This window comes from Lithobates pipiens, unplaced genomic scaffold (genome assembly GCF_037356315.1).
Source record: "Lithobates pipiens isolate NorthernLeopardFrog02 unplaced genomic scaffold, aLitPip1_a1.2 Scaffold_19, whole genome shotgun sequence".
NCBI lineage: Eukaryota > Metazoa > Chordata > Amphibia > Anura > Ranidae > Lithobates > Lithobates pipiens.
In genome coordinates, this window is record NW_027507764.1 from 223,003,174 (window position 1) to 223,018,939 (window position 15,766).

The window sequence follows — 15,766 nt, forward strand, 5'->3', positions numbered from 1 at the left end:
ACTTTAAGAAGAGTGTTAAGAGGTTTGAGCATCATTCTCTGTACTTGCGCGAATGAACCTTCTCCACTTTATTCTTCAGTGACCCATTTCCAGATATTATTCCATTGTGTGGTAGAGTTGTCATCTTTTTATTAGCTTTTCTCCCTCTGTCCTTTTTACAAAGGACCTGGGGGAAGGCCACCTATGTGTTTCGCTTTTTAACACTAACCAATGTTTCCTGACTGCAGAATTAGCTTTAAGAAGGCACTGTATGTTACTCTGCCTATGAGCATACCTTTGGGTATCATATATACCCTTATCCATGGGTTTTCGCTTTATTTCTCTTTATCGTTATGTAATACATACATTTTTCTTTGAAAATGAATAAAAACTGACTGAAACAGAAAAAACATCTACATTTCTTTTCTGCTCTGACAATGTTATTTATGCCTGTTCTAGTGATCAAACTCATCCCACCATTTCTTGCATGGCAATCAAAGGGACATAAAGTGATGTAAAAAAAAAAAAAAAAATCCCCAATGGGTAAACAAAGTTTAACTCATTCCTGCTTTATCAAAATGAAAATATTTTTGGCTACAGTTAGGATTTGGTTGTGCTTTAAGAGATATATATACCAGCTGCTGCATTGTGAACCGTCTCCTCTTCTTGGTGAGGCCCTTGATTTTCAGATTCTGACTGAGTAGCTGTTGTCTCCGAATCCCCTGGTACTTTTCCAAGCCGCTGTTTTAGTAAAGTAACCTAAACAAATAAAAAATATACTGTGTGTTAAACAAATTTCTTAGGTAGTTTATCATACTTCTTAAGCCCCTTAGCTTTATGACCCACCCTACCAGAAAAGCATGTAAAAAACAAAAAAAAAAAAAAACACCACATGAACATGGAAAACTGAACATTTTCAGATATTTGTACAAACTGTTGAAAATCATTTATAATTTTCCTTCCACTTCACAATCGTGCCACTTTGTGTTGGTCCATCACATAAAATCCCAGTAAAATACATTTATGTTTTTGGTTGTAACATGACAAAATGTCAAATTCAAGGCATTGTAACACAGTTGTAAATATTCTTATTATACAATATTTGCTCAACTGATTTTCAAAGGTACCTTTTAAGTAAAAATATATTAAAACACATTTTTGTGCACACAAACAAGATTTTTTTTTTTTTTTTTCAGACAAGACTGTTGAGTAAATAATTTTTTTTTTAACATGTTGAGCCTTTAAATTTAGTGCGAAATGGCAAAACATTTGGATATTCAAGCTTGTCCATAGGGGATGCTTACAATATCATTAGAGTTTATCAGTTTAGATGTAACTGTAAAATATTAATCCTAGAATTATTCCTCTCACTTACCAACATGTGTTTGGCAATTTTTTACACATGCATGTGGACCTGGAGGTACACGTTTATTTAACTGCATGAGGGTGGGAATGTTAATTTCTTAAATTGTCTTTAATTCATTTTAGTCAACTGCATTTTTTATTTACGGACATGGGAGGGGGAGGGGCGGGGGGCTGATAAACCCCTATATGATAGGGCAGTGATGGCGAACCTTGGCACCCCAGATGTTTTGGAACTACATTTCCCATGGTGCTTCACTACACTGCAGAATGTGTGAGCATCATGGGAAATGTAGTTCCAAAACATCTGGGGTGCCAAGGTTCGCCATCACTGTGATAGGGGTTTCTAGTGACAGGTCCTCTCTATTAGAATTCTGATGTTTCCCCTGCACTACTTTGAAGCAAATCGGTACTGACAGTAGTTGACCTTAGATTCCTGGATGCCATCAGAGTCTGGCCGCCAGCAACACAAAAGTGCTCAAAGTGGAAAAAACTTCTGGTTCATCATATAACTTCTTTGTGTTAATCCTAAGGCACTTTCACACTGGGGTGTTGGGGGTGTCGGCGGTAAAGCGCCGCTAGCTTTAGTGGCGCTTTACCATTGTTTTAGCAGCGATTTTGCACTGCTAGAGGGACACTTTTAACCCCCGCTAGTGGGCAAAAAAGGGTTAGAAGCACTGCCGAAACGCTTTGCAGGCACTTTGGTCTCAATGGGCAGGGGCGCTTTATTCACCGCTCCTAAAGCACCTCAAAGATGCTGCTTGCAGGACTTCTTTTTTTTTTTAACGTCCCGCAAGTGCATCGCTCCAGTGTGAAAGCACGAAGGCTTTCACTGGAGTGACAGGAGAGGCGCTTTACAGGCACCATTTTTACCGCTACAGCACCTGTAAAGCGCCTCAGTGTGAAAGTGGCCTAAATGATAGGTCAGGAATTCAACCTTAAAACTAATACGCCCAAAAATCCCAGCCAGAGGGGGTTAGCGCCAGGAAGGGTAAAGGACAACTCCAACCAAAAAATTTAACACAGAGCTTTTGGTGGACAGTGAAAGACAGAATTACCTGATAGTTTCTTAAATCTCTTGGATGCTAAAATATATGATATTGCACAACAGCAGTTTGTGTTTTAGTAATCTTTAATTAATGTATTATTGTTTCACAGTAAGGCCCCCCCAGTTACTGATTCTGCAATATGAAGAATTATTAGGGAGAATTGGACGGCCCTTATTTAGTTTTAAAGAAATACTGCAAAAAGCCGTGCTAAGGTTATAAAGTTGGTTGCTGCCGCCCTACAAGTCCACTGCCCCCTAAAAAGAATATCTTTTGCCCTTATTTCGTTTTGTAAGGACTGATAGAAATAATAATATAACTTGAGAACATGTGTGAATATTTTGCTACTGAATAGATATAAGAAATCAAATTTTTAATCAATCAGTTGTTGTTGGCGATGACATTTTGTTTGTACGGTTATGTGCTAACCTGAGTCTGTAACACACTAATAAGCTGGTCTTTTTCTTCGAGAGATGCATCAAACTCTTCCTGCAGATGTTTCTTGGCCTGCTGGTCCATTTGCAGCTCCTGGCAATATAAAGGATTTATGTATGAATTAAAAAAAAAAAAAAAAAAAAAAAAAAAACAGCCATATTAGTATAAAAAATTGTGCATGGTGTAAACAACGCTATACCGCAAAGTCTTATAACCATATTGTACTCAAAAATGTCCACTGTTGATCATGAAGACATCTTTGAATATGGGTGCCCCCTGCAATATGAAAAAACCAAACACACCATGCTGTGCAATAGAGCATTTACTAAACGCAAGTTTAATGCCACATAAAAATGTATTAAATGTTTTCTGCTTACTATCTAAGGATTTAATGTTTTTCAGATATTGAAAATACTATGCCAAATTTTGTAGGATTAAAAAATTGCCAAAATGAACTTCTTCTATTAAACTATGTGAGGTTAAATAAATGAGGTGAGGTTAAATAAATATACTGTATTTGCATCCCAACTTTTTAATTATTCCACTCTTTAAGGATCCTGTTTATCAGCAAATAAAAAAACTTCTAGGCACCCAACAATTTCAGGTGTGTCAAATCCTAATCCTCAAACTGGCTATTGATAGCAGGTTGAGCAAAAAATAAACAGATTCCTCTTTCCACACAGATGAGGTGGATGGAGAAACACAATGCGATTGGCTGCACTCACTGATTAAAAAAAAGTTTTCCAGCATGAGCGAGGAGGGATGGCCACATACCAATTAAAATTTGACCAGTTCTTTTAGAACAGGCATAATTTAAAAAAAAAAAGTGTATTGCTAGCTTTAGTTCTGCGGGCACCCATCCCCTGCTCCAGAAAGTCTGTGTTCGCATAGAAACTTCAGAAGGCTGTGGCAGCACCGTCAGGAGAACAATTTCCAAAGGTACAACCAGCCATCTTAGGGTGTCTACTCACCAAAAACAAGCATAGCTGAATAGTATTTACCCCGCTCTCAGTGTACTTTAAGCACATTTTATATTTATCGAAATAGCCTACATACAGTAAATAATGACACTAGTCATATGTAAATTATGATACCCGTTTTAACAGCCAGGAAGAACTCTGTCAAAATGGTGTCACAACAAATAAATGCATGATAAACTATGAAGCTGTTAGCAAACTATATCTTCTGAGTTATGAGTCAAGGTGCAACTAATCTTCTGTTGACAAGAGATATTTTTATATTTTGAAGGATTATAAGTTTGGTACTTACCTCTCGCAGCTCTCCAATTCTTCTTAGTGATTTATCCTGGCTCTGGCTCAAAATGGACTATATAAAAACACAATAATTTTCACATCAGTTTTTGTTTTTTACAGGAAACACATTTACAACCATGCTGTTTTAGAGTAAAACACAATAGTAAATTGGTCCTTAGATTAGAAGATCCAGTCGCTCTGTATGAGCCCACGGAGCATCCAAAACAAGTCTAGTCAGCTCAGAATGCCACATGCTCCTCCTGGGTCAGTCCAGAGGATCAACAAAATGCATCTTAATATGAGAAAGGAGTATTAGGGGAGGGTTGTACTGCTCAGAGCCACCAGAGAATCCACTGATTCTGCCAGAGGACCTCTGCACCTAAACCCAAATATAAACCCGATTCATGAAATTTGAGCTGGGCACATATACAGTGGTGTGAAAAAGTGTTTGCCCCCTTCCTCATTTCCTGTTCCTTTGCATGTTTGTCACACTTAAGTGTTTCGGAACATCAAACCAATTTAAACAATAGTCAAGGACAACACAAGTAAACACAAAATGCAATTTGTAAATGAAGGTGTTTATTATTAAAGGTGAAAAAAAATCCAAACCATCATGGCCCTTGTGTGAAAAAGTGATTGCCCCCCTTGTTAAAACATACTATAACTGTGGTTGTCCACACCTGAGTTCAATTTCTATAGCCACACCTGTTCACAATCAAGGCATCACTTAAATAGGAGCTGCTTGACACAGTAAGGTCCACCAGAAGATCCTTAAAAGCTACACATCATGCCGAGACCCAAAGAAATTCAGGAACAATTGAGAAAGAAAGTAATTGAGATCTATCAGTCTGGAAAGGGTTATAAAGCCATTTCCAAAGCTTTGGGAATCCAGCGAACCACAGTGAGAGCCATTATCCACAAATGGCGAAGACATGGAACAGTGGTGAACCTTCCCAGGAGTGGCCGGCCGCCCAAAATTACCCCAAGAGCGCAGCGACGACTCATCCAAGAGGTCACAAAAGACCCCACAACAACGTCCAAGGAACTGCAGGCCTCACTTGCCTCAGTTAAGGTCAGCGTTCATGCCTCCACCATCAGGAAAAGACTGGGCAAAAATGGCCTGCATGGCAGAGTTCCAAGGAGAAAACCACTGCTGAGCAAAAAGAACATCAAAGCTCATCTCAATTTCTCCACAACACATCTTGATGATCCCCAAGACTTTTGGGACAACATTCTGTGGACCGATGAGACAAAAGTGGAACTCTTTGGAAGGTGTGTGTCCAAGTATATCTGGCGTAGAAGGAACACTGCATTTCATAAAAAGAACATTATACCAACAGTAAAATATGGTGGTGGTAGTGTGATGGTCTGGGGCTGTTTTGCTGCTTCAGGACCTGGAAGACTTGCCGTGATAAAAGGAACTATGAATTCTGCTGTCTACCAAGAGATCCTGAAGGAGAATGTCCGACCATCTGTTCGTGTACTCAAGCTGAAACGAACTTGGGTTCTGCAGCAGGACAATGATCCTAAACACACCAGCAAGTCCACCACCGAATGGCTGAAGAAAAACAAAATGAAGACTTTGGAGTGGCCTAGCCAAAGTCCTGACCTGAATCCTATTGAGATGTTGTGGTATGACCTTAAAAAGGCCGTTCATGCTCGAAAACCCTCTAATACAACTGAATTAGGACAATTCTGCAAAGATGAGTGGGCCAAAATTCCTCCAGGACGCTGTAAAAGCCTCATTGCACGTTATCGCAAACGCTTGGTTGCAGTTGTTGCTGCTAAGGGTGGCCCAACCAGTTATTAGGTTTAGGGGGCAATCACTTTTTCACACAGGGCCATGATGGTTTGGATTTTTTTTCACCTTTAATAATAAACACCTTCATTTACAAATTGCATTTTGTGTTTACTTGTGTTGTCCTTGACTATTGTTTAAATTGGTTTGATGTTCCGAAACACTTAAGTGTGACAAACATGCAAAGGAACAGGAAATGAGGAAGGGGGTAAACACTTTTTCACACCACTGTATCTGCAGTGTTTTCTTATCTTTCTTCTAAGCCCCAAGTCCCATGGCTTTCAGCTGCTCCATTCCTGTTATCCGCATGATAAGCCCTCCGTCAACTGTGATAAAACCAGGCTGAATTTTGTGTCAGGGTGGGTGCTATAAATAGATAAGCAGAGAGATGTTCTATTCAGAGCACAGCTCTGCAAGTCTCTACCTATGTGGAGAGGGGGTGTGTGCCTTTCCTCCAATCAGCTGTCTCACAGTATATGGCAAGAATCCACATCCACAGGTGAAACAAGAAGAGAAAATTCTAACAGGACGTGCACTTTCTAAACAGTATATAAAAGCTGAAGACAGCAGATATACATGTAAAACTTATGTAGGGAGATTTTATCACCTCTGTATATAATGTGAGGCTGTTCACTTCACTGGGTATATTTGAGGGTTTACATCCACTTTAAGGAAGGCCAGAGGTGACCAAGTACTGTAACTTTAAGTGGCAGCAAGAGCTAAGCTAACCCAGCTCAAACAGCTTGTCCCTTGCAACAAGCAGAAATGGCAGGAAGGTGCTACCTCATATTAAATGAGGATAAAGAGCACAGAGTGTGCAAGCATAACACTCCACCTAGCAATGCAGAAATCAATTCCTCTACGTATTAACCTTTTCCGTGAAGGCCAACAGAAAAAAAAATGGGTGTAATAGTGGCACTCAATGGTATTGGGTGGCTTTTCTAAGGATATGCCGATCAGAATAGCTTCATAAGAGGCCAATTCAATCTGTGTGCAGATGAAGTCTTGGAACAAAAATAAATCAATAAAAATCTGAAAACTGATTGTAAAGACTTTTTTTTTGTCCATAAAACAAGACACATACCTTATTGCTCAGTTTAATAATATTGGCCAAAGCGGCCCAAACCTCCTTTTCTGGGGCCCAACGCCAGCGCTCCCACCTCTTCCCTCTGTGTACCCCCCTAGTGAGCTGTGTGCTATGAGAGCACATATGCGGGCATGCTCCTGAACCGTGGGCATTCAAAGACAAACACAGTGGAGGGCGTCCTCGCTCCCTCCTCACAGGATTTAATTGGCGGCAGCAGCAGGACCCAATGGATCATGCTGCTGCCTCTGTGTCCTGTGAAGAGTGGAAAAGAGACCGCCAGTGCTGCAGAGGGTACAAAGCTGGATTGAGATAGGACCTAGGTAACGTATTTAGGGAGGGAGGCATACAACTACAGGAAGCATTTTTTATTGTAATGCAGGGAATACATTAAGGTAAATGTCTTTAACCGCTTGCCGACCGCCTCACGCCGATATACGTCGGCAGAAGGGCTCATACAGGCAAACTAAGGTACCTGTATGTTGCCCTTTAAGAGGCAGCCAGCAGGCATGCGCCCACGGCAAGCTCCATGAGTCGGGTCACCACGGGGATACCCGTGATCGTCTCACGGAGAGGAAGAATGGGGAGATGCTAATGTAAACAAGCATCTCCCCGTTCTGCCTAGTGACAGTGTCAATGATCTCTCCGCCCTGTGATCGGGAGCAGAGATCATTTATGTGTCACACGCAGCCACTCCCCCCCTACAGTTAGAATCACTCCCCAGGACATAATTAACCCCTACACTGCCCCCTAGTGGTTAACCCCCTCACTGCCAGTGTCATTTACACAGGAGTCAGTGCATTTGTATAGCACTGATTGCTGTATAAATGACAATGGTGCCACAAATGTGTCAAAAATGTCCGATGTGTCCGCCATAATGTCGCAGTTGCAATAAAAAAATAAAAAATAAAAAAAAAAAAAAAAAAAAAAAAAATCGCTGATCGCCACCTCTACTAGTAAAAAATAATATATATATATATATATATATATATATTTATATTAATAAAAATGCCATAAACAATCCCCTATTTTGATATAACTTTTGTGCAAACCAAGCAATAAATGCTTATTGCGATTTTTTTTTTTTTTTTTACCAAAAATATGTAGAAGAATATGTATCGGCCTAAACTGTGGAAAAAAAATGTTTTTTTATATATATATTTTTGGGGGCTATTATAGCAAAATGTAAAAAATAATGTTTTTTTTTTTCCACAATGGTCGCTCTTTTTTTCGCAATTGTCAGTTAAAGCGACGTAGTGTCGAATCCCAAAAAGTGCTCTGGTCAGAAAGGTGTTAAATTCTTCCACGACGTAAGTGGTTAAAACAAAACAAAAAAGGATAGTAAAATAATGGAATTTTTCTTAGAGAAAGGAAATCATCATCCTACGACACTAGCAAAAAAACAGAGGCATGCTGAGCGCGGGAGGGGGTTATACCAAGCTGGTTACTCTTTTTGTTTACCAGTATCTAAATCCTACTGTAGGCACCAGTTTAGGCCAACTGTATCGGAATCCTTTGCCCTCCATTAATGAAAAAGAAAAATATTAGGTTTTATTTATGGAACAAAGTGACATGACCAGTATCTGTCATTGAACTAAAATGCAGCAAGTAACTTTGGAAAAAAAGGCTTAAAAAAAAAAAAATTATCTTGTTCCAGTCTAAAGGCTTTCTGATAGCAATTGCCCCCCTCAACCCCCCTATAACTTACCTGAGCCTCATCTCTGTCCAGCGATGTCCACGATTCCCTCAGCCACCCAGGACTCTCCCTCCTGATTGGCTGAGACACAGCAGCAGTGCCATTGGCTGCCGTTGCTATCAAAGTCAGTTAGCCAATCAGGACAGGGAGGGGATAGGGCTGAATAGCAGCTCTGTGTCTGAGTGGACAAACTGAGCTGCAGCTCAGCTTGCGTACCCCATAGCAAGCTGCTTGCTGTGGGGGCACGCGACAGGAGGAAGGGGCTAGAAGTAGCGAAGAGTGACCTGAGAAGAGGAGGACCCAGGCTGCTCTGTGCAAAACCACTGCATAGAGCAGATTAGTATGACATTTGTTATTTAAAAAAAACAAAAACAAAACAAGACTTTACAATCACTTTAAAGTGGTTGTAAACACTTTACTTCCACTTTAACCTACAGGTAAGCCTATAAATATGGCTTACCTGTAGGTACAGGAAAGATCTCCTAAACCTGCATGGTTTAGGAGATATTCACCATATGCACTTGCGCCAACGTCATTGGCAAATGCACACTGAAGAAAGGGCACAACCGTGCAGTTTCTAAAGGGCCCGTGCCGTGACTGGCAGCTCCCGTGCGCATGCGATGTCACGCAACTCCAGCCAGTCACAGAGACGGAATGCATGGCCACAGAAGGAAGAGGGGTGAAGACGCATGCGGCCTGCAGCGGAGACATGGTGGGCTTCGTTTGCAGTTAAGTGCAACATAATGGGCTAGTATGCGATGCATACTAGCCCATTATGCTTTTACTTTGCATGGGGGAAAAAAAGGAAGTAAAAAACATCAGGGTTTACTTCCGCTTTAAGACTAACTCTCTTGCTAGATCACATCTGCCCTCCACTCAAATGTCTGAGGTAGCATTCCTTTTTAGCAATCAAATATAATAGTGCTGCATATTGCAGCCAGTGGGGGTAGTAGAAACAAAAGCAAAATTCAATACAATGACATAATGCATTTCCTACCTGAAGTTTCTCTTTGTCCCGCTGAACTGTTCTATATGCTGTAACCAACTGAAAAGCAAAAACAAAATTAAAATCAAGAGAAAATTATAAAAAAAAGTGTCAAGGTGTATTTAATAGAACAATGATAGGATAATTACTGACTTATAACTGCATATGCACATATGCCAAGTCACAGATATAATATAGAATTTATTATTGGGTATATTTAGAATATATGAGGTTCTCACTCATTTACTTTTAATACAAAGATATAAAGTCTATCCATTTCAGTTCTCCTGAGAACTGGATGGAAATATAATGCAATAATATACCGTAATTGCATGCTTAACACGAGAATGTAAAGTTGCAGCAGATTAAATAAAAACATATTAGAAAAAAAAAAAAAAACATGCCTATGTGGTGTCCAGGTCACCATGCACGCATTTGTTTAAAATGGTACATAGTTTCATGTTCAAAAAACACAGACAAAAGGGTGTCTTGTGAAAGACAGCTTTGACAGATGATTGGTGTTGGACATTACCCAGTCTGGCATGTCATTCCTCCTACATGACATAAAGAAGGTGCACTGGATGGTAAGAGATATAAGCAGAAGCAATAGGAAAAACCAACCAACAGCTTGTGAACATTGGCATTTAGTAATCTGTAACCAAAGACTAACGCCCCCATGTAAAGAAATACCACAAGATGGAACATAACATGGACCAGTGAATAATGGTGCACACTTTCCTTTCAATATGCAAGAAAAAAATAAAGATTTTCAACATAATGGAATAGGAAAATAGGACTATGGCGCTCACTGTGAAATTATTTTCTTGCTGTCCACTGGGGGGCACAGGACTTGTTTAACCTTTTGATTATACTGCCGCTTACAAGAGGACAGACACTGGCAAACAAAAATTGCAAGTCTAGCCCAAGATAATCCCCCCCTACCAACAGCACACCTCGGTTGTGTACAAAGAAGTACCAACAGTATCATAAACACATAGGTGTGGGAGCTGTGTTCCTGCAAAGAAAGGATTTTACAGTATGAAAAAATTGTATTTTCTTTACCGTCGATTAAAAGATGCAGTGAGACCAAAAACAGTGCAACCGAGGTGTGGGCACCTTAGAATAACTGCTAAGAGGCCTAAGAAAATGGGGAGTGTCTAAAGGACCTTACATCTCAAGCTGGTACAGATGAGGCCAAAATGTCCACCCTGTAGACCTTAAAGAACATGCGAACAAAAGAGCATATGGAAATAGTTGCTTGATACCACAAATCTCAAAGAGCAATCACAGATCTAGTACAATGCGATTCGACAGGAAAGGGTGGAACCTAATCTTTGAAACTGTAAGCTTGGCTGGTGCTCTGCAGTAAGCAGGTGGTGGAACAAAAAGCTATTGCAGGGTTCAACCAGAATGACAAAAAGGGATTTAGTTTCCCTGAAAGAAACAGTTACTGAGAGAAACTATCACTGCCTGAACCACATCCAGACAATGAAGGGAAATTTCTTTTAGACTGCATTCACAACGGGGCAACTTTGGATCTGACTTCAAGTCGCGCTATATGTAAAAATCAATGTAAGTGAATGAGAGTTATCTTAATGCACACTACTGTCGCTCTGACTTCAGAAAAGGTTCCTGTACTACTGCAATCTGACTTCTAGGTGACTTGTACCCATTGATTTCAATGAAAGTCGCCTCCAAGTCAGATCTCCATCTATATTGAAGCGACAATGTCACCTCTCTCACCGAAACAGCTCTCGAGGGGGAACTCCACACCAATTTTAAATAAAAAACCAGCATGGGTTCCACCGTCGGGAGCATACCAAGCCCTTAGTTCTGGTATAGATTTTAAGGGGAACCCCCTACACTGAAAAAACGGCGGGGGGTCCCCCCAAAATCCATACCAGACCCTTATCCGAGCACGTAGCCTGGCACGTAGATGTGTGAACGCCCCCCCCTCCTGAACCGTACCAGGCCGCATGCCCTCAACATAGGGGGTGGGTGCTTTGGGCAAGAGGGCTGCCCTGCGGCCCCCCCTATCCCAAAGCACTTTGTCCCCATGTTGATGAGGACAAGGGCCTCTTCCCGACAACCCTGCCCATTGGTTGTCAGGGTCTGCGGGCGGGGGGCTTATTGGAATCCGGGAGCCCCCTTTAATAAGGCGGCCCCCCACCCTATGTGAATGAGTAAGGGGTACCTTGTACCCCTACTCATTCAGCTGGAGGAAAAAAGTGGCCTGGGGCGTCTTTTAAAGTCGAGTTGTAAGTCGCCCCAAGTCGTGTTAAAGTCACTCCAAGTTGCGCTGTTATTCATACTCAAGTCGTGTCCAAGTTGGCTCCAAAAGCCGCGCTGGAAGTCGTGTTGCCCCTGTGTAAATGGACTCTTAGGTGAAAGGCATAAACTACCTTAGGCAAGAAGAAAGTCATGGCCAGCAACACAACCTTATCTCTTTGCAAAGCCAGAAAAGGTTCCTTGCAAGATAAGGCCACCAGTTCAGTAACTCACTTTGCAGGAGGTAATAGCTACAAAAAACACCACATTGTTTGTGAGGGTAGACAGAGGTATGTCCCTAAAGGATTCAAACAGAAGTCTCTGAAGGGCAGAGAGAACCATATTAAGATCCCAGAGTCCCAGGGAAACAAAAAGCTACAGGAGCTACAAAGGTTTTGATCAAAGATTGAGAACCCAATGGTCTCTAGAACAGAATAGAAAGAAGACTTCCTAGCTTTTAGCATCACAGAAAACACAGACTCAAAGATGCCCCCGTCCCTCGAAACCTGTGATTCACCAGCCATGCCATTTAAATCTAACACAGGATGATAAATTGATCCTTAAGGCAGAAGATCCCGGTAATCAAGCAGAGCCTGCAGAGTGCCTACTAGGTTGGCATACCACATTGGTTTGCGCCAGACCAGACTAATAAAAATCACCAGAATGCCCTCTGTCTTGATCCTGCAACGTAGATAAGGAAACACATTTCAGTGGAGGAAAGGCACACAGATCAGGGTGTACAGATCCCACTAAGCTACAAAAGTATCCACTGCCTCTGCTAAAGGATGTCTGTTCCTGGTGACCAACCTACTCACTTTGTTTTTGAACCTTAGGGCCAGGATATCCCCACCCAATAGTCCTTAAATGGGAGCAGCATCAGGAAGATGCTTCCTCAACACTATGTATAGTGAGAAAGAGGGACATGCGCAACATTCAGCTCAGATTATATCAGTCCTCACCCCTCCTGAAGTAAAACCAGCAGGAACAGGGGAAAGGTGATCTAATTAGCTGGGGTGGTACTTGGTCTGACCAGCCTACACACTAAGGCTGCCCATACATGGTTCCAGTTTATTTGTTCAACTAACCGACTAGCTAACAAAAGAAACTGAACCCATTCACTCATACTTAAATTCAGTGTGGATGTGGGAATCCTCCCTGCATTATCATTGCATTCGGACAGCAGAGAGACTCCCCTGCCATAAGAATACACAAATCAGTACTGCAGTCCTTGGTCTACTGAGCTGATCGAACTGAAATTTTCCAGCAGTGCCTTTCACGAGAAGTCATTTGCTAGATTGATTTCTCATGAACGGGAACCGCCATACATGGACAGAAATTCCACGGACTAGAGCTAAGGCAATGCAAGTGCCTATGTACCTGGAAAGCACTTAAAATCTAACTTCTAACAGAACACAGTCTGAAAAGTGCCCTATGAAAAATCCAGTGGCTGGAGGTCACTTCCAGGCTATACTTGCAATGTTCAGTCCAGTAGGGTCTCTATGCAACACTCCAAAAGCCAGAAAAACTGGCTCAGAGACACTCAATCGAAGAGACAAATTTCCAGGAGCAATGTAGAGATGAGTATAGATTGGGAAAAAAAATGTGCTCTCAAAAAAATAAGTTAGTCTTTAAAACAGCAGAGTTTCAGAAAAGCATCCATCCTCCTCAGACACTACCAAAAACTGAGGTATGCTGGTAATGGGAGGGGTTATCCTGGGCTGATCTACTTTTTTTTATAGTGTACAATCCAACTGTAGGTGGCAGTATAAACTGAAAGCTAAAGACTTCCCGTGTCCCTCAATGGGCAAGGGAGAAACAAATTTATTTATATAAATCCAAAAATACAGTATTGCAATACTAGTGTATTTTATTGTTCTAAAACAATGAAAAATAGTTCTTTAAGTTCTGTTGTTGCTTATTGAAAAACGATGAAAAAAAAAAAAAAAAAGAAAAAAAACACATAGCCCGGACAGCTATGGCAGATAGAGCTTGATCTGTGCTTAATCAGCTTCAACAAGGGGGGTAAAAGGGATGTAAGGGGCACAGTAATCCCTGTAATGTCTCCATAAAAACATTAAACACAAGTTTTGGGTACATCAAAGTACAAAAATGTCAACTGCCCAAAATTAGAGAATTGGGCTTTAACTTTAGTGTATTTCTAATGAAAATATAATTAACAGTTGCGCTCAGATCATGTGACATAAAAAAATGGGAAATAATTTTTTTTTTCTCCAGGATCCCTGGAGAAAAACATATAAGGAAAATATATAATGCTTGGGGGTTTCATTAGGCCTAAAATGTGTATTTTAAAATGTGTGCAAAAAATGAAAAACTGGCCCTGGCAAATGGATCAATTCCAATCCTTCCCCTACATAATAAAAAAACAAAAGTTTTGGCAAGAATTGGACTTGTGGACCTTAGAGACCTGCAATTTTTGCAATCCAAACCTAAGCCTCAACTATTCCTAATAATTTCATGATCAGCACTTAGCACTACCTGTCTGAAGAAGTGATCTACTACCCACTCTGCCCCCAAAAAGGGAAATAATCCACCCGACAGAAATTATGTCGTTTTGGCCCAAAGAGGAGGGAGAAAGCAGTGCTATAGTATGTGTTCGGGTTACTAAGCACTTATCACCAATGAACAGGGTTTTTTTTTCATTTTGCTTCCACTGAACACCAATGGGGAGGAGGGTATCTACTGTAGCCACTGAACACCAATTGACAAGGAGCCATTTATTATCATTATATAATCACTTACCTCAGAATATTTCCCTCTGTAATTGCCCAAGCTTTTCTCCATTCTTCGCAGCCTATGAAAAAGCTGTTCTTTGCCGAGTCCCTCCAAATTGCTCACAGAATCTTCAGTCTCACTTTCAATATCTGAAGAAGGATCAAACATAGGTCCTGCATTGTCCGAATCAATCCGGTTTAAAGATTCACGCGAACCGCTTCTTACAAGTGATTCTTTTGATGAAGAACGGAACAACGTCTCCTTCACAGGACTACGAAATAATGACTCCATTGAAGGGACACGAAGCTGCAGCTTCTGTGCAAAAGATTGGCCCTCACTTTTCTGAAATGATAGTTAAACTTTAAATATTTCAAAAATCTCAATAGCTGAATAATATTAACAGTTGAAATAGAGCACATAGGAAAACTTGGAGGTGGTCACCAGCAAAGTCAAATATTACTTCTGGAGCTGACTGTTGTTCTTCAATCTTTAAGGCGATTGTAAAGCTTCAGATATTTTTTTTTTAAACTAAACATGTCATACTTACCTGTTCTGTGCAAAATCATTACACGGAGTAGCCCTCATTCTCCTCTTAATTGCTCCCCATGCTTGGCCCCATCCCCACTCCTTCCTCACTGGCTTTGATTAACAGCAGCAGGAGCCTATGGCTCCTGCTTTCTCTGAGCCAATGAGGAAAGAGAAAGCCGAGAGCCCCTCTGCACATAGACCATCCTCCGCACCGCCATCAACATCATCCCTCCAAGCCACACTTTTGGATCGCTCTACTGCAGGGTAGTCTTCCCAGTCACGATTGCAGACTGACAGTAGTGAGAGCCGGCAGTGTGGAGAATAGTCTATGTGGACAGCTTTACTCCAGATGCCTCCATACTTAGATGTGCTTGTTTTATTTATCAACCATGTGAGTTGCTAATTGTAGAACCTTGATTAAATGCAACCATATTGCTGCACTTAGAGGTGCCTCTCTTCTCATTTATACTCAGTTTTGATGGTACGCTTGTATATCAAGTCAAAATGTAGAAAAAAAAAAAATGTTGCTGGTCTTGCAAAACCAAGTTACTCTCAATCCAAGGTTTTACTGTACTCATTTTCCCTTCTACATCCTCAAA

The 15,766-nt window shown here is 41.0% G+C and overlaps 1 protein-coding gene across 7 annotated transcripts in view; it reads right to left on the reverse strand.

Moving 5' to 3' along the window:
• Positions 1–15,766, reverse strand: part of GOLGA4 (golgin A4) — a 223,384-nt gene that overhangs the window by 164,628 nt on the left and 42,990 nt on the right. For all 7 annotated transcript variants that reach the window (XM_077491722.1, XM_077491720.1, XM_077491725.1 and 4 more), the window contains 5 exons: positions 14,667–14,981; positions 9,651–9,698; positions 4,092–4,148; positions 2,817–2,915; positions 615–738 (listed from right to left, as the gene is read on the reverse strand). In XM_077491722.1, the coding sequence (XP_077347848.1) occupies positions 615–738; positions 2,817–2,915; positions 4,092–4,148; positions 9,651–9,698; positions 14,667–14,981 (643 nt within the window). The remainder of the gene's footprint in view (positions 1–614; positions 739–2,816; positions 2,916–4,091; positions 4,149–9,650; positions 9,699–14,666; positions 14,982–15,766) is intronic.